Source organism: Gymnoscopelus microlampas, assembly GCF_963454915.1.
Source record: "Gymnoscopelus microlampas genome assembly, chromosome: 22".
NCBI lineage: Eukaryota > Metazoa > Chordata > Actinopteri > Myctophiformes > Myctophidae > Gymnoscopelus > Gymnoscopelus microlampas.
Genome location: NC_139959.1, coordinates 29,402,259 through 29,427,090, shown reverse-complemented (window position 1 = coordinate 29,427,090; position 24,832 = coordinate 29,402,259). Strand labels below are relative to the sequence as shown.

Genomic DNA, 24,832 nt, shown 5'->3' with positions numbered 1-24,832 from the left:
ACACACACACACACACACACACACACACACACACACACACACACACACACACACACACACACACACACACACACACACACACACACACACACACACACACACACACACACACACACACACACACACACACACACACACGAGAGAAGGGCATTACTGTAACGGATGTAATAATAGCAACATGTTCATAAGAATCATTATTTGGTTGGGTCGGCACTGGAGCTTCACTGTAGCGTGTAATCTTGTTTTTGTTTGTCCAGAATCTCAGCCAACTTGCTAAATCATTGCGCTTTTCAAGCCAGGGAATGTTTGGTGACTTTGTTCAGTGTAATTGGGATTTTTTATTCAGCAGTGCCTTTTATGTGTAGATTTGTGTGCCTATGATGATGACATACATGAACTCAGCAAGAATGTTTTTGATTAAATGGTAGAAAGTGTGCCTGTGTATGTACTGTAATTGGGTGATGCACTGTATGAATTTGTGTGTGGGTGTGTGTGTGTGCTGCACATGTGTAAAAGGATGTGTGGACGTGCCTGTGTTCTTCTCTTCTTAAAGCCAAACAGCCTGATGGGAAGTCTCATTGATGTGTACAGGCAGACCAGACCCGGCTTGCCGGGCAGATTTAGGATGAAAGGGATGCTATGGCAACAATGTCAGTGTTGCAGCTTTGTTGTGCAGAGTGGAAGTGACCTGTGGTTCACGGTCTGCTCAGGACTTCTGCAGAATCAAAACGGCTTGTCAGACACACAAATGCTAACACTGGGGTCTTCAACAGGGGGTCCGGGGCCCCTAGGGGGGTACTCAGAATTACTACAGGGGATCCGCCAAATCTTTGTGTGATGGGATGTTTTTTTTACATTAACCACTTGAACCCTATAGCATCCCTATTAAATTTGAAACAAAAATAGCAGATCTACAAGCTCTCACTATTTTCGTCAAAAAGAGGGAAAAAGAGCAGATTAAGTACAGAGTGAAAGGTCAAGTTTAAGAAGTGGTTAGATACACATTAACATGAATCTAACATACACTGATGATAGTGCTGTCAAACAAGTCTATGAAGCTATCTATGAAATCTATGAAAACGGTTAATCTGAAACACAATTTTATACAATATGTAGTGGGGGTCCCTGCTTCATCTCTCTCAGCTGTGCTCTCTCTCACACACACACTAGGGCTGTCAAACGAATATTCGATATTCGAATATTATTCGAATATTGGGAAAATATGTATATAATATTCGAATATGAAAATTAATATTCGATTCTGTTTCTGTCCAAACAAATATATATATATATATTTTTTTTTATATTATAATGATAATATTCGAATATATTCGAATATCTGCACATTTTTAAGACCAATATTCGAATATCATTTCTGAGGAAAGTTGACTGCCCTAGCGCGCGCACACACACACACACACACACACACACACACACACACACACACACACACACACACACACACATAATGTAAGACTTAACATAATTCATACAGTATAATCCTGTTGATATACATTATATTCTGTATACTAACACTTGAGGTGTGATCACCCCTCTTCAAAGGGTTGGGGAGTATCTCAGGTGGAGCAGTGGGGAAATCAGGACTCCCTTCTCTCTTCAAACTCCTTCTCGCCCTCCTTCAATCCCTCTCTCACTCCCTTAACCTCCAGACCTTCCAAAAACTGCAGTCACTCTTTCTGTTTCCACATAAACACAGCAGATTAGCATGGAAGAGTTGGATGAATATTAATAACCTCCTACATCATCATATTCGATTTTGGACATACTGTATGGGAATTTTGACTCATGGGCTTCCTGTTTAACACAGTGTATCCATATTCATTTGTACATGTATCCTGTGTGCTTGATGCTTGTTATTGTATTTGTAGTAATCTAATGTAATAATGTGAACAAACCAAATGGTAAGACGTGCTGCTAGCTCAGCCAGTTGACAACAATACCGTCCTCTCTGTCCTGTCTCTCTCTCCAGTCTCTCTCTCCAGCATCCAATCATCAAAACGATAATCTCACAAAGTCACTTTGGGGACTGGAATGTCTGACTGTTGGCAGGCGTTTCGACTAGATGTTTCTGTGTGCCTGGGAAGGGGAACTGGCTGTGACCGGCACTGTGGTTTATACTGTAACAGCCTAGTCTGATGCTTAGTGGTTGGTTGACAGTGCAGGCCTGTCATCAAGCCTCTCAGATGATTCCTAAACACCAGTGTATTACTGACCTCCTTGGCTGACCACTTGTCGTTTCCTGGTTGACTGGACAAGTGTCCTAACCGCGAACCAACGCCCCACCCCTCACCTGGACCGGCCCCGCCCCGGCCTCACCGGCCATTCACAGGCCGTGGGAGAGAGCGGGCGTAATTAGGTGGAACCAATCACACTGAGGGCATTATGGCAAGATTAGCCATTAGGCAGGGGCTTAGCTGTCAGCTGTCTGCCATGGAGGAATGCCGCTAAGTCCCTGCTTCAGGATTCAAGCTCCCTGCTCCCAAGAAAAAGAGAGGGAATCTAGGAATCTGAAAAAAACATTCATAAAAACACTATGTGCTGTTAACCTATTCAATCCGGGAACGCATCTGTGTCATTTTAGATTTCAGCTTTAACCATTATTTTATACTTTGGCTAGATCTCTTTAACCATTATTTTATACTTTGGCTATTCAAAAATAGCAGATATACAATATTTTTGAAAAATCTCCATCGTGGATGGAAACATGTGTGCAACATTGTGCAAATCTATGAATATAGATATTTGGGGAACATTTTTGACTGAAATATTTGCTACTGGGGGTCCCTGGAACAAAATATTTTCAGATAGGGGTCTGCGTCAAAAAAGAAGAAAAAAAGTTTGAGAACCACTGATATATAGCAACATTAGCAACAGTTTTTTTTCAGAAAACTTAGGATTTAGAAGACACTTGTAGATGTGTTCCCGGATTGAATGGGTTAATAGAAAGAGCAAAGGATGGATCAGACCCAAGGCAGCTATGAATGTCACTGTTGGCTGCCTAGTAGCTTGGCTGTTACTTAATGCTGTTGCTTATTTGCTTTGCCACCCATGCGTGCAAAGGTGTGTGTGTGTGTGTGTGTGTGTGTGTGTGGGCATAGGCATTTATAAATGCCCAGCACATAAATGACAATTTAATTCTAGAGATTGCTGACCTGTGGCCAAATTGCATTAGCTCTGACTTTCCCCGGTTTTCCCCCATTTAATGTTCTATAGCAGTAGACCCTGATTATACTGCTAGAATAACAAGGATGCCAGGTGGATGCAATTACCTACCTCATAGGATCGAAAGCCAACTGTTCCAGACAGTGGGTTGGAGAACCTGGTCTGTCCCAGTGTTCCAGAAGGTGTAATGTGTTGCCTGGCCAGCAGAGAACAGCATCTCTGCTTGGTTTGGCTCTGCAGTATGAGAAAAATCCCCCTCAATGATATGGAGTCCCAGCATAGGAAGGCTTTTGTACAGCAAAAGGCTGTTCAAACGTGAGTAATAAAAGGGGGATTTGGCAATGCTGTTGCCATTAAAGAAATTGAATTTTCCTTCAGCTCGTCGTCGATTTTCCAAACTTGTCGGCAGCCAAACAGAACAAATTGATCCTGTCAGGCCCCTGGCAGGTCGTTTGACTCCAGCAGCCAGGATTCATTTATCGTGTCCCTTCCCCGTCTGTCTTCTCCCCGGAATGCACGCGCAATTCATCAAGAGCGTTTGACTGGATGGTCGTGCAGGGGGAACAGCTTGCAATGCAGCTCTGTCCCTCTGTCCCCCGAGTCTGCCTGTCGGTCCGCGTCAGACTTGTGGTTCCAAAGCACCAAAAAGACCCATCTGATGAGGACCATTGTGCATTGTGTGGGGAGACGAGAGGAGAGGATAGGAGACAATGACAAGAGGTATACATTTTGGAAAATGTAGCTGATGGCTACTCGGATGGTTATGATGAATGCTGAGGGGGGGGGGGGGTACTTAGGGATTAAGTGTATTGCCTTTTTTTTCCCCCGGGAGGCAAACCGGTGACCTTCTGTTAACCAGACGGCCTCTCTTCCCGCTAAACTGAGTTAATTGCAGGCTGTTGACCCAGATCGTAATGCGTGACATGTAAATGTGAAGCATTTTGAGAGCCACCGTGTGAGGCACACAAACGAGGCCTGCATCCTTCATGTATCCTCCTCTTGATCCCAAGCCAAGTGGCCAGGTGGAGGGAGGAAGGAGTTGAGGAGGATGAGGAGGAGGAGAGATGCCATCAGGGGAAAGGGCAGGTAGTGAGGGAGGGTGGCATCCTGCTTTGTTGATGAAAGGCATTTGCAGGCCCAAAAAAAAAACACACACACATGCAGTGCTCAGCACAAGCAGGGAGCAAGTGTGTCTCTGTCATACACTTCCTCCTAAGTCTCCCATCTCTCCGCCTGTCCCTATCTCTGTGTGCTTCATTTTCAACCTCTCTTTCCCTGTCTCTCTCTCTCTCTTTGGCTTTCTCTCCTTTCTGGTTCACACAGCCTCTCTCTGTCTCCCGCTTTCTCTCATTCTCTCTCCTCACACACACAGACACGCGCTAAACCCTTTCTCTGTAGCCTATATTTTGAAGTGCGGGACAACACAAAAGTATATTTCACTCCGTCCTCAAGGGTGATGTGTTGTGTTTGCATTCCCACCATGACTCTCCAACCCAGCCGCAGTTAGACACCAATCCAAGTTGATCCATTGGTGTGTATAAAATGGCCATTGGCCATGGACATGTTGTCCCAGATACAAATTGTGTGATCCCCCTGCACCCCCCCCTACACACACACACACACACACACACACACACACACACACACACACACACACACACACACACACACACACACACACACACACACACACACACACACACACAATATGGAATCTGTGGTCCAACAGACTGTTTATTTGGAAGACTCAACTGTTCCCAATGCCCTCTCTCCCCTTCATTATGATTTCATGACACAATTCTTTCCAAAATATTCAAAGTGGTGTGAATTGAGAGTCATGGCTAAGTCAAGTAATCCCCCTCCTGTTACAGTGTGTTGGAGCACTCTTTAGTGAGCAGAGACCGGCTTTTGTTTGAACAGTCCTAAGAGCTTGTGAAGGCATTTGGTGCAAGTTGTAAGTTTATCTAAAACAGCCAATATTGACAGGGAAAATATTAAGTCTGGCTCCGGACTGCTGACCTGTTTCTGCCAGGCCTAACTATTGGATATCATTTTGTGGCCAAATATAGAAGAGAGTTAACCAGTTGTCAGCCTTGAAGGGCTTTGTGTATGTAAAGCCTTTTCCTCTGACCTGACTGCAATTTATCAGCGTTGGATTTAGGGCTGCAAAGTTTTATTATTTACTAAGCGATTATACTTTTGATTACTTTTTCAATTAATCGAATAATCAAGAAGTGTATTTTTTACAAAAAAATCATCATCACATTTTTATTTATTTATAAATGACTAATTTGATTTATTTGATTAACCACTTAAGCCATGTTTTATACTTCGGCGTACAAAGGTGTTGTGCAAAAAAGAGAACATACCCATTACCCAATCTAGTACAAGCTCACGTTTGGCATTGTGACATGTTGTGAACTTCTGCTATCTTTGATTTGCTGCGGGAAGAAAATCTGTTTTTGCCCCAAATCGATGCTATTTCTTTTAATAATCGATTCAATCAATTTGTTGGATTAACTGTTGCACCCCTACTTGAATTCATCATAATCCTCCATCTCCAGACGCTACTACTGATATTTTAGCCTAGCTGTACTGGTTTAATGTCCCATAGGTTAATTTGTTGTATGTCTGTCAGGGTGTGAGGCTCTATGGGCCCTGTCATCCATAAAATGGGGCCGAATTAAAACAGCTGGCATCAAACCTCCGCAACAGCCAAAAACATGCTGACTCACCGTTGTCCTTAAAGTAGGTTTCCTATTCTGATTTTTCATCCCAAACACAGCTTGCGATTTGCTGACCCTGCACAATAAAATCCTCTGTGTTTAATTAATTCAGAGCGTATACTAAATTGAGTTGCATGGACCTCCATTTCAAGATTTGGGTACATTCTTACTGAGAATTGAACACTGAGGATTTTACTTTGAGTATGTGTGCGGCTGCCTACCTACATCCGTGCACCTCCTATGGGTGGAGTGCACCTGCTTTCAAAGATTCAGTCAATATTTGAAATCCATTAAAATGTTTTTTGGACCAAGCTTTTACAGTTGAGGGTGTTGAGATTAGGGGAGTGCAGGTCTGCTGGTACAGGTTATTGCCAGAAATAGAGTGTGTGTGTGTGTGTGTGTGTGTGTGTGTGTGTGTGTGTGTGTGTGTGTGTGTATGAAAACACGTTATAGTTTGTGAATGTTCATCTTTTCTTTTCTTTTTAATCGTTTGTGAATCTGTCCATCCTGTCACATGTTGAAGTGTACCTGTACCACCCCACGCATCTGAGCAGCCATCAGCTGAGTGAAGCTGAAACTGAATCTCTTCCGTGAGAATAATAAAGTGTACTGTCTTTTGCTAAAGTGGACACATTCTTTTTGGGGCGGTGTAGCCGCCCCCTATAAGTGAGTTTTGGACACCGACCAAAATTTTTTTGTATCCCCTAACCCTTCCATTGTTAATGCAAATCGATACTTTTTTCATATCAGCCAATCACATTACAGCTAGTGTCATCACCACTAACTGTAATGTGATTGGCTGACTTTGCAAATTCAGGACTGTGATTGGCTAGCGAAACACATGACACATGTGCAGCCCTATGAATAGCAGTATGGACTTTAAAAAAAGTCATTAATCCTTTTTTTAAAGTGAGTCATGTTGTGATGACCACACACCGCCCACTTCACACTGGGTGTGATTTTTTCTTTATTATTTAAATCTGCTCATCTACCTAGATGCATGCCTGTCTGGAAACTGTGTGCATTTGTGCCTGCACACATAATGCGCATGTGCCTTGAGATGAGATTGGGGGATAAGGGGGGTAGGGGTAGGGTTGGGGGGGTGTTTATGTCTGTATATGAAATGTCACAGATGTGATGATGGGGAATGTGGTCTGACTAGACTCCAGTGGGGCGGAAATGTAGGTTAATCTGGTCATATGGACACAACCACTCACCATCACCTCCTGGAGCAGAGAGAGAAGGCAAGAGGGGCGTTGGCTGAGGCAGAGAGAAAGAGAGAGATGGAGAGGGGGGAAACAGAAGGGAGATGAAGGAGAGAATGGCTCAAGAGAGGTTATGAGGGATTATCAAATGATGAGACACAATAGAAAAAGGGCAAAGTGTTCGTTCTGTGAAGTGTGTCTGTGTGGAGAGAAAGAGGGAGATTCAGGATTCACCAACGTTTGTATGAGAGATGGATGGATGGATAGTTAGATCGATGGATACTTTACTGATCATGGAAAAAACACATACATTCCGGTAGAGGAGGAGGTCTGTAATGAAAGAGAATGGAGAGAATGGAGGGCATGAATGACACAAAGGGTGGAGGAGGTGGCAGTCGTGGTGGTGTTGTCTCGTTTTCCACCGCCAAGCTAAATCAACATCACACACTCCTCTGCTTGTCCGTCACGCCATTGGCTCGGTCGGTCGACGTGGCCGTCGCCATGGACACTGGGAAGAAGCCTGCTCCGACTTTCCATGGCCCATACTGTCCCTCCTTCACACCGCCTCGCTCACTTGAACCTGCTCGCCGTGTAATTGGGTTATGCAGTGGGCTTACATAACCCGGTTACAGGGAGCGTGCATGCACGCCGAGGTGAAGGTGCTGTCCAGTGTGAGCAGAGGTGAAGTGAATCTTCAGAAGCCACACAGACGGAGATGTTGTCAGGCAGAGTAACCTAGGGGTGAAAGAGTTAATCGAACAAATTGATTATAAACAATAATCTTATTTTAATTGAATTGATTTGCAAAAATAGCAGAGCTTGTGGATTGGCTATTTTTGCATGATACCGTTGTATGAAATGGGTCTGAAGAGGTTAATCGGACTAATCGATTTAGTCAATTATTTAAAAAAAATAATTTCTTAATGGCATCAATTCGTGGATATATAAAAAATAATGTATAAAAACACATTGCAAGATTATTCGATTAATCTAAAAATGAATTGATAGAATACTAAGACAATAATTGATGATTGCAGCCATACAGTCAACTGTTCTTTCGCATCTGCATTGATAATGGCATCACCTAGTCCCTCTGTTGCCAGTTGCCAGAATGTGTCAACATGAGTTTTGTAGAAAAAGCCTTTGATGCATACATTGAGCACGTGGTGAATGTTTACAAATGTATGCCTTCGTCTGCTGATGAATAGAGAAGAACATCTTTACGCCTAAAGCATGCATCCGTATGTCAGTATGTGTAATTAGTAAGGCAAGGTGACTGAAGCATCTGTGCTCTTGACTTGACATTAGAGGGTGAAAACAGGAAGGAAGGCAGACAACGTGATAGACTGATGTCGCGTTCTTCTGTGTACATGCATAACATGTCTGCATGCGCTGCAGGGAGCAGTGATGGATGGAGCGGCTTGCCATGTGCGCAACTGGAGGAACCCCTCCCCCTCATGCTGCTGCTTCCACTCATGGCCACTTATTCGATTAGAGTGGGGTAGATCCCATAGACTGGAGGGACCATTTGTCTGTGAGGAATGCATGTTGGGCAAGCATTCACACGTGGAAAGAAACTGTGTAGTCTGTATGTGTAATACACTACCTTGAGGACAGCTATTAGCCTATTAATGTCAGAAGAAGCCTGTTTGTTCATGCAATATAGGGCAAAAAGAAAATTCTCTGAGGGCAGTGAAGAGGAAGCTCAAATGTTCAAGTTAAACATTTTGTTAGTCATTCTATCTATGGGTTTCCATCCCTGTTTATTTATTTAACCCAAAATCTCATCGCCTCATGACCAACTAACTTACCCATCACAACACACCCATCCCTCCAGGCTATGGCATCTAGTAGGCTCACCGTTCTACACAACGGCACTGTGGAGACATCTAGTGAACGCAGTTTGCAATTACAGCACAGGCTGTGAGGTTTGCCCTCACCCTGACCTGCACTCCCCCTTCACTGTGAATTATTTATGGTCTAATTTACGGTTGGCCTCCAGGCGGAGGCATTCCTAGATATGATACACCTTCACTGGGACAGGGGACTGGTTAAAATGAATGAAGGGAGGGTTGAAGAAAGGCGACATGGAGTGGGCGGACAACGTGAATGTATTCCCAACATGGTCATAAATACACCGGTTGGATTCAAGTGTGGGCTTACGATCCCGCCTAGCAGAAGGAAATCTCATCGGATTCCATTAACCAGTCACTTCGCTCGGCTCCACTGCTCCCTTCCTGCATTCTAATACTCAATTAGAGTCATCTAAGTCGAACTAATGATTGGTTTCCAATTCCCATCCTTTGTGCGCTAATGCATTCTAATGCGGATGTAAGGATCCCAGCATACTACTGTACCGGCCTGAAGACTGCTGCTCATTTATCACCACCTGCTAGAAAAGCTGCTGCTTGTGGACTATTCTGCATTCAGCAGCAACTCTCTCGCTCCATACCTTGTTACTCTCTCTTTCTCCATCACACACACTCCCTGCCTCACTCTATCACTCCTTCTCTCCATACCTTGCTCTCTGTCTGTCTCTGTCTCACAAATATAAGATGATTTAAGCCTCAGTCACACACATGCAGTACAAACTTGAAGTTATCTAGACCTAAACCGGTGGGGCTGTATACAGTATGTGAGCAACGGACTTGACACTCCTAGACTTAAGTCTCTCTCATCTTCTTCTACCATGCTTCCTTTATTTCTTTTCTCTCACTTTTACTCCCTCTCTCCCTCCCTTCCCACAATCTCTCATTCCCATCTCGCTCGTCCAGTTAAGAACGATGTTCCCCCCAGGTCGCCTCTATCTGTAATTAGCTGTCAAAGACCCTGGTCTAACACCCCAGCTGCCTGGCCACTGCCACATCTCATTCTAGCTAGCCATGGAAACCAGACGATTCTGCCAGAGCTAAAATGGCAGGCTAGAGTCGCACAGGCAACAAGGCGAGACTTTGACCACCTGCATTTCATGTTCACCTCACTGGCATGGTGAAAATTATGTAAATTGACACATTTGCTAAACTAGGGAAAGGTTATGGGAACTCTGGTAGGTTAGCCAGAGATATACAAGGTATTTCTAACTCCTCTCCCTGCAACCACCCACAGCTATTGGCGGAGAAAAAAAGGTTTGAAGCACATTCAATACACTGGTAGTTTTTGTGCTGTCGAAGGTCAGGTGGTGTGAATGCAGACCACGTGTGTTGATGGTTCTGTCTGAAGAGGGCAACCTGTCTGGCTGTTCTGCACACGGAACTGATACCTCCCCCTTTTCTCCTTTTTTTTTTTTTTAAGCGAGTAAGCATCAAAGCTCTGCACAATAACGAAACTGGATTTATGATGGGTGTCTACCGCGCTTCCTCTCTCTCTGGCTCCCACTTCTTTTTCATCTTTCCCGCTCTCTTTGTTTCTCGCTCACTCCGTGCCACTCCTTATTTCCTGCATTTGCTCAGTTTTGGAGGAGAGTAGGACAGATTCTTTTAGACCATCGGTACTGACACTGATGGAGATCAGTGTCTTTTTCTGTCATCCCTTTATTTTTGGGGTTAAATATAGTGTAGGTCCTGCTCTTTCTGAAATGGCCTCCCTGTGCTAGTTCAGTCAGCACCCCTCTCCCTGTGCACACATACATGCGCGTGTGCACGATATAGGAGATCACCAAGCACAATACAGTATGCATGCATGAATGCCGAAAGCACATGCAAAGATTGCTCAGATTGCTCACATACACGTATATGCAGTGCATGCATGCACATACAAACACACACACACACGCACGCACGCACGCGCGCGCACACGCACACGCACACACACTGAATAGGTATGATCAGAGATCATCAAGCACACATACACAAAGCTGAATGCATACAAAACAAATGCTTGTCAACTCGCACCCACATGCGTGCAGAGTGACTTTTTAGTGTGTATATCTGTGATAGAGGAAGTAACAGGGAGGGTTAGAATTTCCTGTCAGATGTGTGTGTGTGTGTGTGTCTGTCAGTCCGTCCATCTGTTGGTGAGGTAGATAGATTCTGTTCCCCATTGGCTCTGACACGGCCTTTGGTTTCCATGTACAGTACATCCAGCTGAAACGACAGAGCACCAGAGACTTCGCAGGAGAGAGACAGAGCGAGAGGACAGACAAAAGAGAAGGGTCAGTCTGGGTCTAGTTGAGGTTGATGAGTGCTTAGCCATCCCTGAACGGGTCCAACCATGCTGCGTACGTTCAGTATATTCAGAGGCTACAGGAAAGCGGGCGAGGATGATGATGACGTGTTTGTGCCCAGTCCCAAATGCAAGGTGATGTTCTTAATTTTCACGTTATTACTCCAAGGGGCAGTTAGCTGTCATGCAGCATTCTATGAGATTTGGGTTGACAATGATTATACATTTACGTTTTAGGGAGGGGGGGGTTTCTTTTTTCAATTGCGTGTGATAGTGTAGCTAATTGTCAAAATGCCTGAAATTGTAAAGATAATGATTTCAGGTGAACAATTAGTAGCATTTTGTGTCCTCCCCTCCATGATTGTAGTGGCATTTAGAGGTTTTAAGGGGCTTGACGCCATGTACAGTAGCATCACTATTCCTGTCCTGTACAAAAAGAGAAAAATAATGTATTCATAATACTATTTTCTATATTCATTCAAGAAATGTATGCTGAAATCAGGTATGCTGGTATGGTACTGTACATGCTGTCTCTGTAAAGGAAGGATACTTCTCTTGTTGGTTTCATAACATGTTCTGGGTTTGTGGCTTGGCTTTGCTTACACATTTTGTCAATGAGTATCATCTGTTTAGGACGGGTGCTTGATAATTATGAAACAAGTGAGTGTGAGAGCGTAAGCAAGCAACTGTGTGTGTGTATTTGTATGTCTGGGGCTGGGCATGTGTCAGTACTTTTCTCTTGTTGAATACATTTGTGCTGTGCTTTCATTCCCTGTGGGAATAACGTGATCTTCTATAATTGTAATATCTCGGGCATGCGTCTTTGCATGGTTGTGCGCATGCTAAAGTCTGTCTAAATTACTTCTTTGTCAAAATAAAATTACTGTACGATTTAGACTAAAGTTTGAGGATCTCCTCGTTGAACTTGTTTCAAAATGGATGCTGAAGTTGATTAATTGTTTCTCGTTTCTGGGCTTACATAAGCCCTGTTTTATACTTTGTTGTGCGACTGTGTCATGTCACAATGTGACATGTTGTGAGCTTTTAGATCTGCTATTTTCACTATATCTTTTTTTAATCGTAATCGAGGTAAAAGTTTTAAATAATCGATTTGAACTCGCATCGCCCAGCCCTACGCTTGATCTCTAACAGATTATTCCTTGAAAAAATGCCTATTACACTCCAGTACACCAGCTCTGTTCTGGCTTTAACTGATGAATTTGGACCTGTGCTCTGCCAAACCATCATCTCTTTGCGGTTTGCCTCCAAACAACATGCCTCGCTCAATCTGCTGGAGTTAAAACTATAGCGAGCATCTAGGACAGATCTAACCAAAACCAGCAGGATCCTGTCTGGAATCTGGCCTCTGTTAAGCACATTTGCAGGATATTAAATAATTCTTTTCATGAAAAAAATAAAATAAAAATTCCTGTTATTCCAACACTGGCAGGAAGCCCCATCTGTTTCCACAGGCCATGTGTCCGTCTGTCTGTCCCAAAGATTTGTTCAAATTCCCCCCCGAACGCATTTCCTGTCACATTTCTCACCTGTCGGGGAACATGGACGTCCAGCACGAGCTTCAAGTAAACAAAGGACAGACTTTCCTCACTGCCACTGGCACAGACTCCAGCAGTGATTGTGTTAGTGTTGGGGCAATTAACCTGTTAAGCTTTGTTTGCAGAATGTTTGGCACTGGGACCCTTTCCAGAGAGACAAGAATGTGCCGTCCACTTCAGTCAATAGCACTTACAGTCCTTCACTGTCGCGCCAAAACCCAAATACGAATGATGTGCAATGTACAACTATTGTTGAACAACTTTTAAGATGGCGGCAACTCCGCCAAGAATTGATGGAGTTCCCCTGATATCACACGGATATCGTGTTTCAGTCCTTGTGCCAATGTTTTCAATGGCACATTTCAGATTCACTAGCACATTTTACACACAGAATACTGTGTCTATGTGGGACGGAGCCGAAATCATGTTGTTTTACTATCAAATATTTTGAAACTATTGATTATAGACCCCTGGTGGGTTATTGCTATTATGTTATTTCTTACATAATGGCAAAGGTTTGACAGTTGCTATTAGTAACCTTTCTAAATAGAAAGGTTGCTCAATAGCAGCTCCTGAACTTCCTCTTTTCAGCTTCCTGTTAGCTGGAATTGCCATGCAACCAAGCCTCTTCTGCTTGCTTACTATAATCACGTTGGATAATCGACAAAATACCCCTTATATCCTTGGGAATTGCATTTAATGCTGACTGGCATTCTCAGCAACCGTTAAGATGTGGTGTTACAGTCGTGCAGTCTGTTGTCAATAACTTAGGTCTCTGGCTGTGTTCACAGAAAGCGAAAGTGTAGCCATTTATCAGACACTTATTGAGCAACATCTTGATTAAGGAGTTGATTAGGATCAGGGTTTTGAAACGTGTGGTTGAAGCAAGCATGTGATTGCTGATTTCAACAGTGTCTCCGTCCTATTTCTCCATCGTGCCGTGCAGACGTTTAGAAACTCTCTCCTTTTAGTTTTTATGGCCAGCCAATGACTGACTCTCCAGCTCATCTTCTCCAAGCCAGATCTCACTGTGTTTGTGCAGCTGAACGACTGTAGTGCAGGGATCTTCAACAGGGGGTCCGGGACTCCTAGGGGGTCATCAGAGGGTCCACCAAATCATTGTGTGATAGGAACTTAGTTTTTTACATTTGAACTTTAACCCTAGCATCCCTACTCTAAGGACTGCTGTAGCCGAAAATAGCCGATCTACAAGCTCACAACGCCTCGTCTAGATTTTGACAATTCAGCTGGGTTCTAATCCCACCCTGTGATGACTGAGCAAGAAACCCTGGGAGCTCAACCAGTTAATGCACTGATGCATGTAAAGTTACACTGTGCAATATTTATTTATGCATTAACATCTTCAGTTTAATTTGGTTCAATACGCCAATGCCCTGAATTTATCTTCTCAGGTAGAGCTTAGAGCTTGTCCCAGCTTTGTACCGTCTCGACCAATCAAATGGTTACATTTAGGTTTAGGTATTCAAAGACAAAAATAACGCACGTCCTCCGTCCTTGGTGCTGAGCCAAACTGCTGAAGCGGCAAAATCATAAAGCGAAAGAAAGGGCTTCAGGTGACCTAACCGTGAGAAGACCGCAAGGTCGAAAGTTGTTGTTTTTGCTGCTGTTAATTCAGTTAAGAGTATCTAAAGTGAGTTGCGAGCCCTTACTTTTGCTTTACATTTAGGTTTAGGACCACCCTGCCCTTGGATTTAGGTCAGGGGTGTGAATTCTGGGAAACCTTTTCAAGCATATGATCACTTAGCCTTTTTCCAAGGCTGGCGTGATCTAGGCTAAAAATCTTTTTTCCCCTGCATTATGGTTCCCCCTAGTTTTATTTAATTTATTTCTACGTGGTTTATTGCTACGTTCTTGCCCTGTGGTTTTAAATATTGTTCAAAATGTATTCTCTTTTATTTTCTTTTTTTTGTCGTTCTGTACTTTTTCAGAACTATGTACTGCCGCATGGTAATTTGTTTGACCATGCATGCGGGCACATTTTACTGTGTTTCTTGGCTGCTATGTCCTTTTGTTGTATGACCTGTTGTGAAGTGCACAGAGACCACTTGCACTATGTTGCACTATAAATAAAAATAAACTGAAACTGAAACTATGATGGCAGACAGTGCCAGACAGTGAAAACCACCATTGCTTCTAGATATTATTGGCTAGTAGAATAATACAAGCATACAATTCTCAATTTAATAATAAATAATAACAAAGAATGATTCAAAAAAGATAAGATGAGTTTGACTTTGGGGTGAAAGGTTTTAAGGTATTCACCTCAATTGCCCAAATTGATCACCTGGTAGATCAAAAAGAGATGGTTGCCCACCCCTGGTTTAGGGTCTGCTATAGGCTACCTGCCAAATGAGTAGGTATTTTTACAGCCTGAGAAGAGATGCTGCTTGAGATATACATAGCTCAGGGCAAAAAAAAAGGACCTCTTTGCACTGCAGCCTTATCACTGAAGTTGTGTTCTCACACTGTTACGTAAAGGAGTAACCCCCCAAAATAAGCTTATAAAATAATGTAGCAGTTGCCACCCTTGGTTCTAACTCTCCGTTTTTCTCTTTTTTCTCCTCCAGACGACGTCACCCACAGGTCAGGGCCGCTCTGACTCGCCAGTCTACACCAACCTCCAGGAGCTGAAGATCTCACAGTCCAGCCTGCCGCCCGTCCCCGCCACCTCCCCGCTGCACGTCCTGGGAGACTGGGAGACCCACAAAGACCTGAGCGGCAGGCACTTCTACTTCAACCGCCCCACCGGGGAGAGGACCTGGAAGCCGCCCCGCACCCGCGACACCCTCAGCAGCACCAGCAGTGGCCGAGGAGAGTCCCAAAGCACGGTGGAGACGGAGGTGAGGGAAGTTAGTGTTTGACCCATTTAGACCGGGAACGCATCTCTGTCATTTTTAGATGCCTTTGGGCAATTAAAAAAATAGCAGATATACAAGCTCATAGCGCGGCACAGAGTGCCGCGATATGAGCTTGTAGATCTGCTATTTTTTTGGGGGAAATGTGTGCACCATTTAATATAAACATTGAACATTTGTAACTCAAATCTTTGCTTCTGGGGGATTCTACAACATGTCTTCTAAATCCTGAGTTTTTGTAAAAAAAAACTATCTTGCTATAATATCACTGGTTCTCAAAACCGTATTTGGCCGTGGACCCCCCATATCAAAATATTTTGTTCCAGGGACCCCCAGAAGTTGTAACAGAGTTAAAAATGTTTGCTTTAAAAAAAGTATATTCAAAGATTTGCACAAATCTTCACTATTTTTCAAAAATAGTAGATATACAATCTCATAGAGCGGCACTCTGTGCCACGCTATGAGCTTGTATATCTGCTATTTTTGAATAGCCAAAGAAATCAAAAAATGACACACAGATGCTTTCCCGCTCTTATGGGTTAAGAAATGCACTGTGTTCTTGGAACTACATGATGTCTGTCTTTGATAGTGCATCGACCACATAATTGCAACATCCCTAGTTCACTTGCGTCCAGAGAAAGGGTTTTGTACTGTAGCCCCAGGTGCGTTCTGTTTTTTCAAGTAAATATAGGATAGTAGAGGCAGGAAATTGAGGGCAGAGAGAGGGGGAGGAGGTGATTCTCCAGCCAGAATGGAGCCAGAGTCGTTGGCGACTACAGTATGTGCCGTGGTTGACGCACTGCCATGCTAGTCAAATTTTCTTTCAACAGTTTTTACCCTCTGACTGGGAGTGAGTAGGAATTTGTTATTTGATTATTTATTTTTTTATCGTTAATTTGCATCCTGTGTGTTTTAAACTTTTAGTAGCACGTTGGTAGCACTTAAGTAGTGCACACACAGTACAATAATATTGTAAATGTGTCTTTCCTAAATGTTTTCTTGAGGTGAAGTAAAGGTTGATTATGATGAACATGGTTGCGCCACAATGGTGAGGTTATGTCCAAGTCAACACTCTGCTAAAGCCAATACACATGCTACAAAATAAACGGATTGTATAAAACTACTGGCTCTGCAGAGCTGCAAACCACAGTGGCAAAGAGTCTCTAAAACATCAGATGTAGTGGAAATAGTGCTTTAGTGGTAAGAGGGGAACACATCCAGAACATGCGAGAGGAGTGGTAGACCTCAAATGACTGTTAAAGTTGTGTTGTGGTTACTGAAGGTAAAGAAACAAAAGAGACCTCCTTTAATGTGTGGAAATCACATTATCTCAGCCAGATTGTTAAAGAAATCTTGCAGTTTGAATAGGGAATAGGGAATCATTATGTTTGGAAAGCCAGCACTGCCCTCAAGTGGTGTGATGGGTTATTGCACTAAAGATGAACTCGAACAAGGGAGAAAGGCGGAAATTATCTACAGCAGGGGTTTTCAACTGATTGTGAAGCAGGGACCACCACCCTGACTAAGAATCATCCTGGGGACCACTCTTGTGTTGGGTGGGGAATGGGACATGGGCTTAGATTAGATTTTTGGTAACACTTGATATGCATCCCATGTCTATAATGCATTATAAACATACTGATCTGCTTATAAGTAACACTGTATCATTATAGTTATAAGTATATTCATAATGCATTATAACACCGTTTCTCAACCAATGGTGGTCCTCGGCATAATTAGGTCTGCAGGTGGTCCATGGGAACAGGTTTTAACCCATTAAGACCTGAGGCCATTCTTTAAAAAAATCTAAATCTCAACAGTTTTTTGAAAAAAGTCTGGAAAAGATTTTTTCAAGATTTTTCAAAAATAGCAGATCTACAAGCTCGTAGCGCGGCACTCGGTGCCGTGCTATGAGCTTGTAGATCTGCTATTTTTGAATAGCCCAAAGACATCTTAAAATGAGACGCAGATGCGTCCCCGGTCTTAATGGGGTAAAATATGTTTAAATAATACTCCACAAGTCCATCAAATGTACCAAAGTATTTGATTTAATAGGCGTGGTGTGGGGGGGGAAAGCTTGGGTAAATAATAACTGTTAAGGGCTTTATAGAATTCGTTGCACGATACTTCCCCTTCTTAAGATTCTAACTCGAACATCTTGACCTCTGACCTCCCAGTAAATGACAACTTCTTAGGTCGTCTTAGGTCACCAGGTCATTTAGTGCCCTGTTTCTCAACTAGTGGTGCACGGCATGATTACAGGAGGACAATGTCTGTCTCTTCTTGGCTATAGTGGTGGACAGGGAGATATGTACATATTCTTCAGGTATGCCAGTGTGGAAATACCACTCTCGCAGTGATATACAGTTTTCTAATGTAAAATACATTTGGTTTTCACTGTAAGCTCTGACAACTGATCCAGAACTTCACAAGTGTTTCATATAATGTGCCTCTTGACAGAGTCTGTGCACATGTCAATGAGCTGATCCTCTTTTGTAGTATTAAGCTTGAAGTAGGCTACTTTTGGAATTGAAGCCTCCTCATGACCACTGCTAATGATGATAATGTATGTAATTCTCCTGTCCTCAAATACCAAGTTACTAAGTTTCTCCAAAGTGAAAACGAAATAAAATTAATTATGAAAAAAAAAAACTCACTTTCCTAAATTACTGAATGCACGGTCAGGGGCCACATGCAATACCGCCATGGACCACCAGTGGTCCACCAGTTGAAAACGTTGATCTACAGCTACCCTCTACACGTCTACAGTATATATTGCACCTCAATGTTAAATTGGCAATTCTTTCCCAAATATAAAAATTGGTTACGTCCAAAATCATTGGCTATCCACATGTTTGTAGCAATTGTAGCAATTTTAGAAATATTAGGCCTTAAATGTCATACAAAATGTAATACATGTAAATTCGAAAAATAAATAAATGTTATTTTAAATGGTGCCCAGAGTTCTCAGGTGCCCACTAAATTCGGTTACCGTTATAGTTAAATTAATTAAATTGTGCCAATGTCCTGACTGTGCTTGAGCATCTCTTTATCACCATTCTTCTCTCTTCTTGTCCTCTTCGTCCGTCCTTCACCAGCCGTTGTCATCGGAGGAGACCTGTCACAGCACCCACTCCAGTCTGTCCGACAGCCAGTACGGCTCGCCCCCTAGAGGCTGGTCTGAGGAGCTCGACGAACATGGACACACGCTCTACGTTTCTGAACACACACAGGAGAAGGTACAGTGCTGCTGTTCTGGAATCTGTTCATTTTACTTTTTTTTTGGTTTGTTTGTTGAGTGGTGCCAGCCACTCCTACACTTGACCGTGTGTGTGGGTCCGTCCGTCCGTCCGTCCGTTTGAGCACGGCCTCAACAGCTGCAGCTGATTGCAACACAAGGATGCAACCAGTTACACTAATTCAAAGGCACCACTCTTCACACTGGGTGTGATTTCTTTTTTTATTAAAGGTAGGGTAAGTGATTTGCTTTGGTTAAAATAAGTGTTAAATAGCTCTATATCCTGATAGTACTCATTGCTATAGAGTGTTTGTTCAGTATTAGGAGTCTCCTTGTCTCTCCAGCTCTTTATTAAACAGAAAATACATTTTCGTTTCAGTTTCATTTCCAATGTTATCCAATCAGGACAGAGAACTCAATCAGGATATAGATTAAACAAGTGAAATTGGAAGTGATGACACTAAGAAATGAGCAGACAAAATTGGAACTAGAACACTATACAAATTAAGCTTAAAAATTGGTACTTTCTCCTGATTGGCTGAGATTTTGACACCTACCAAAAAAAATATTTTCTGTTTATTAAAGAGCTGGAGAGACAGGGAGACATCTGTTACTGAAAAAACACTCTATAGCAATGATTACTATCAGAATATAGTATTTTAACCTTTTAACAAAATACTTTTTGTTTTAACCCAAAAATATCACTTACCCTACCTTTAAGAGTAGCCAAGTAATTTATTTGTTCTCCCCCAATTTACTAGTTATGCCAATTATTTCCTCCCCATACACATTTCTGTGTGTTGTCACTGCTGTTGTATCCTACTGGCTCACCTGTCAGTGAGGAGCCCCCACCGGGAGGACGCAGCACCTCCATCCCACTCCTCCCGCCCAACACTCCCTGCTGACAGGTGCCGCCCCAGCCCATAGTTTGTGCGGTGTTAAATATCACCCTCTCCACCTGGCTTCCCTCCCCATTAAAACACAATCGTGTCAATTTGTCAAGACCTGGCATGAGAATGTGTGAAACCAGTTTTTGACCCATTAAAACTGGGAAAGCATCTGTGTCATTTTAGATTTTAGCGTTGCCTATTCAAAAATAGCAGATGTACAATCTTGAAAGTGTGAGAACTACTGATTTAGAAGGCATCAGTAGACTCGGCCTCAGGTCTTAATACGAGTTTCAATGGTTCTTCTTGTCTCAGTGCACCACAGCATCAGCCATTGCAGGACTGAATAGGGCAATGGGGAAAACAAGTTTTTATTGCCACATTTACCAAACAGCTGTGGCAACAATGCAGGCTGTAGAATTCTTAACAGCGTGCATTAATATACATTAAGAAGATCGTTACAGACATTAAATACTACATTAAAATATCAACAACAACAAAAGTAGTTCAAACAGCTTATGTTGCAAAAAAATATATAAAAGAAATAAAGTGAAACTAAAATTGCATCTGCATAACCAGAAGTTTTGGGTGATGTGGATTTTGGTCGGGGCGGGCGCGGCACTTCACAGTCTCTGCTCCTGCCCATTTCATCCACTTACATAACGCTGTATTTGTTTCACTTTGTGTAGACTAAAGGTGACAAAGCCTTTCAGGCTGTAGCCCCTAAACAGGTTTTGAGAGCTTCAGCCTCTGTGGACATTTTTAACAACCTTAAAACGTTACTATTTGACTAGGTGTTTGTTGATGGTACATTATTTTATTTTCCATGCTTGTTGTTGTTGTTCTGAAATGAATTTGCACAGCCTTTTTCTGCTTTAATACCTTGTTTAGTTTTTGAGTGGTGCCAACCACTCCTATATCTGACTTTGTCTGTGTGTCCGTCCGTATGTATGTATGTCCAATAAACAAACATTGATGACAACATCAATACGGGGCTCATCAAAGGCACCACTCTCTTCACACAGGTTGTGATTTTTTCACTGTATATGTAAAGCACTTTGTGAGATCTCTGTGAGAAGTGCTATATAAATAAAATTGACTTACTTACTAGGTCTGTATGTTGTTCTACACCTGTATTTAATCCTGAGCACTGTGTGTGTTTTCCAGTGGATAAAGCATGTCGATGAGCAGGGACGGCCATATTACTACAGCTCAGATGGATCCAGATCAGAGTGGGAACTACCTAAGGTGAGGCATGTCCATGCACCAGCTCATTAGTTCATTAAGCCCGATTCAGACTTTGTCGCACAACAGTGGCGCGTGCCAAAAATAGCAGACCTACAAGCTCACAACGGTTGTGAGCTTTTAGGTCTGCTATTTTCCGCGCGCGACACCACCGCTCGACAGAGTATAAATTAGGCTTTATGAGGATGAGATACTGTGAAAGTTTTTTGTTTCATGATTTTACTGCTAGTTTAGAGATGGAAAGCTTCCAACATTGCATTATTTAACACTGCCAAGGCAGTAACACTTTTATTGAAACTCTCCTCCCCCTCTTACATGAACTAATCTATCCACTCCTCTGGAGTGCTAAGTTTCTTTAAGTGGATGTTGGTGTTGTGTAATGGTATGCAGATCTGGGAAGCAGGTCTATTGGTGGCTGTCCGTCCGGTCAGTCTGGCTAATCTGGCCGGTTTAGAGCAGAGCAGATTAGAATAGACCAGCACCATGTCCGAATGAATGAACCACATACTGTAGTACTACAGACAGAGGTGGAAACGTAGGGCAGCATGTGGTGGACAATAACCGATGACAACGGGAAATAATACGAGGGCCGTTAGAACGGTTCCGCTTTCCAATGGTGCTGTGGGCGACAAGCGGGCAGGTAAGGGCCGTGGTGGACAGTTAGACTTTCACTTTCACTCGAAACATTTCTAGGGAGACGGGAAAGTACATTATGAATTAACCAGATATAGTGAAAAAAGCTGATCAGCTCTACAAGCTCACAATGCAACGTGATGTTGCGATGGGTTGTGAGCCTGTAGATCAGCTATTTTCACTATTATTCACAGTTTTTGAATGTCTGGAACATCTTAGAATGTATTGGGAACATGTCTACATTTAAAGCAATGCATTGACATTAAAACTAAAATGTACTTTGTAATTTGTACTTTTGAATACTTTTTAAAAGCCTGTACTCCTAATACAAATTTGACAAAGCAATGTTCACTTGTACAGTAGTTGAATCATATTTGACCAGGAGTATCTACAGTATGCTTTGACTCAAGTACTGGAGTTGAGTACAGTACTTTGCCCACCCAGACCCACCCATTACATTACCCAGTACTTTGAAAGATACTGTTAATACTATTTTTGATATACTTTTCAGTCCTGAAAAGGATGTGTGTGATCAAAACGTAGAATCAGCAATACAAATAAATATGTGGAGCCTATTACCCTTGTGCAGACTTACCTTGTGTTGCACCTGCGTGCAATCTAATTCATATTTTGTCAAACTACCCTTTTGACAAGTGTCCCTTGGCGTAAACAACATAAAATAGCCACAATTAGTTGAGTTGAAGCATGTTATTTTTGTTTTCAGAACAGTAGAGCCACATTAATGCTAGATTTGTGGATGGTTTAGCGCAGTGTTTCTCAAAGTGGGGTCCAGGGATCCTCAGGGTTGCTTGAGGGGGGTTCCAAAGGGACCCTTTACAGGCAAGTAAGTCTAAGAGGGTACAAATGGAACCAAGTGGACCCGTAACACTCTGAGTTACGCGGGTCTTTGAAATAAATACAAGTTTGAGAAGCACTGGTTTAGCTTACTATGCTGATTATTTGAACTTGCCTGTTTGCTTCTGTACCCCCCCCTTTCTCTCTCATTATCATACCTTTCCTTACTCCGTATCTATCTTTCTGTACAGTACAACCTCTCCCCTGCTCAGTCAGGTGAGGTTCCTAAGAGTCGCAGTCTGGAGAGGAAACAGCAGGACCCCATTGTCCTGACCAAGTGGAGACACAGCACCTACGTCTTAGACCTCAACGACAAGGTAGGTGGACGCCAGGTTCTGGAAGCGTTGTGTGAGCCCTTTTTATCGTTTTATGTTCTGGCTATGGGGGTTAACCAGTGGTGGAAAAAGTACTCAAATGTTTTACTTAAGTAAAAGTATCAATACTGCAATGTAGAAATAATCTGTTACAAGTAAAAGTCCGGTATTCAAAATGTACTTGAATAAAAGTACCAAAGTATTCGCATTAAAATATACTTAAGTGCTGAAAGTAAAAGTGCTCATTTTGCAGAATGTCCCATTTCACAAGTTTCCAAATGGGGCTCTAGTAGCCTGGCCTGCACATCGGAGACAGAGACAGTGTAGACGTTCATTGCAGCAGCGGTGTTTGTTTCGACACGCCACTTAGTTACTTTCCACCACTGTGGTTAACCCTGTCATAACAGGTCAACGGACTTGGATAGGAATTCTGGTCAATAGTATAGTAGTCAACAGCATAGTACATAGGATCTCCAAATGCTGGTTGGTCACCTGGCAAAGTGGACGAATGTACCAAATGATGCAGGTAATAAGGCTTAATTTGGAGGTCCTATTCTACAACATCTAGTTGTTTGGGAAAGTCTGCTCTTCAGCTACCATGGAAGACTGTGTCACCCAAAGAGATAAAGTACAGCTGATCTGGGCATTGAGCACAATCTTGGCACAAGCTTTCTTGTTGGCTGTGTGGGTTTAATCCCCAAGTATTAAAAGAGACACTTGGAGGTCAGAAGTGCAACCGTGGTCAATAATCTCTCTCCATTGTGGTGTATTTGATGTGCTGCGGAGCAAGGAGGATAACGTTTGTAGATCATAGTTGGTTCACAATTCTCTCTGCTAGTTTTCAACCATAGCGTGTAATTGATTGCTTTCACGTTGTGCTCTGGATCTGTATGATTACCTGATTTGATCTCCAAAAGGAAGATACTGCTCCAGATCCACAGGACCAGAGTTAAGAACCACCTACTTAATATAACAGTTGTAGGTTTTGATCAAAACATCTAGACATGCGTTTTCTTTTAGCCACAAGAACCCAGGCGTCCCTGTTCTGGGCATGTCCTCATAGGAGGATGAAAAATAGGTGAAAATAGCCGATCTAAAAGCTAACAACGCGTCACATTGTGATGCGTTATACGGTTGTAGATTGGCTATTTTCTGCGAAGAGATTTGGTTTGTGAGAAAAAAGGAGGGGACCCAGTATAGAGCCCTGGGGGACCCCAGCAATGAACTATATAGGGTTTAAGTGGTTAAGAGTTAAGAGTGATGGAAAACATTCTTGGCTCATGCTAAAAATGTGTTTTGTTGCAGTTCTCTTTTAAACTCAGGCGGTTTGGTTCTGACCCACACAAGAGAAGATTACGTCTCTCTCTTTACCGAAATAAAGTTGGTACAATCCTTTCTCGTCCTCTCTCCACCAATCTAACCTTGAGATGATTTATTATGATTCTTTGACATTGATTATCACTGGTAGAACAGCCAGGTTCCCAGCCCTGGTCCTTGTGGGACCCCTTGTATTGTACAGCTGATTTGATTTGATGAAACTTTTGACGTCAACCAGTGGTCAAAACATTGGAAATTGTTGGTCTAGGACTCTTAAAAAGTCGGGATCGGCATTGGATCCAGAAATCTTGCATCAGTCGAGCTCTACAATTAACTGGGGTCACTGAGGACCAGGTTTGGGAAAAACTTATGTCAGATGAGGATAATCACCATGAATTCTTCAATCAAAGCTGCCAAAATGATTTCTCCCTGTTGTCATCCTGAATTGCACCGTTTTTTTTTATAGCTGTGAAATTGTCAATGAACACCAGATACTGGAACCTTAGAATGAAGCACTCTCTTTGAACTAACACATTTTCTGTTGTGGCTGCATGTGAATCTCGAAAGCATGATCTGTGCCCATTGGCGATAAAAGCCTAACAAACCCACAACATCCTAATTTAAATTAACATTAAT

General features: G+C 42.7%; 1 protein-coding gene across 8 annotated transcripts in view; it reads left to right on the top strand.

The window, feature by feature from the left end:
• Positions 1-24,832, top strand: part of LOC311038504 (rho GTPase-activating protein 12-like) — an 83,922-nt gene that overhangs the window by 44,424 nt on the left and 14,666 nt on the right. For 5 of the 8 annotated variants that reach the window (XM_084048075.1, XM_084048072.1, XM_084048074.1 and 2 more), the window contains exons 3-6: positions 15,420-15,692; positions 18,806-18,946; positions 21,000-21,080; positions 22,757-22,882. In XM_084048075.1, coding sequence (XP_083904201.1) covers positions 15,420-15,692; positions 18,806-18,946; positions 21,000-21,080; positions 22,757-22,882 — 621 coding nt within the window. Of the gene's footprint in view, positions 1-15,419; positions 15,693-18,805; positions 18,947-20,999; positions 21,081-22,756; positions 22,883-24,184; positions 24,260-24,832 lie in introns of all 8 variants that reach the window. The other 3 variants (XM_084048071.1, XM_084048070.1, XM_084048068.1) reach the window with 1 other exon arrangement.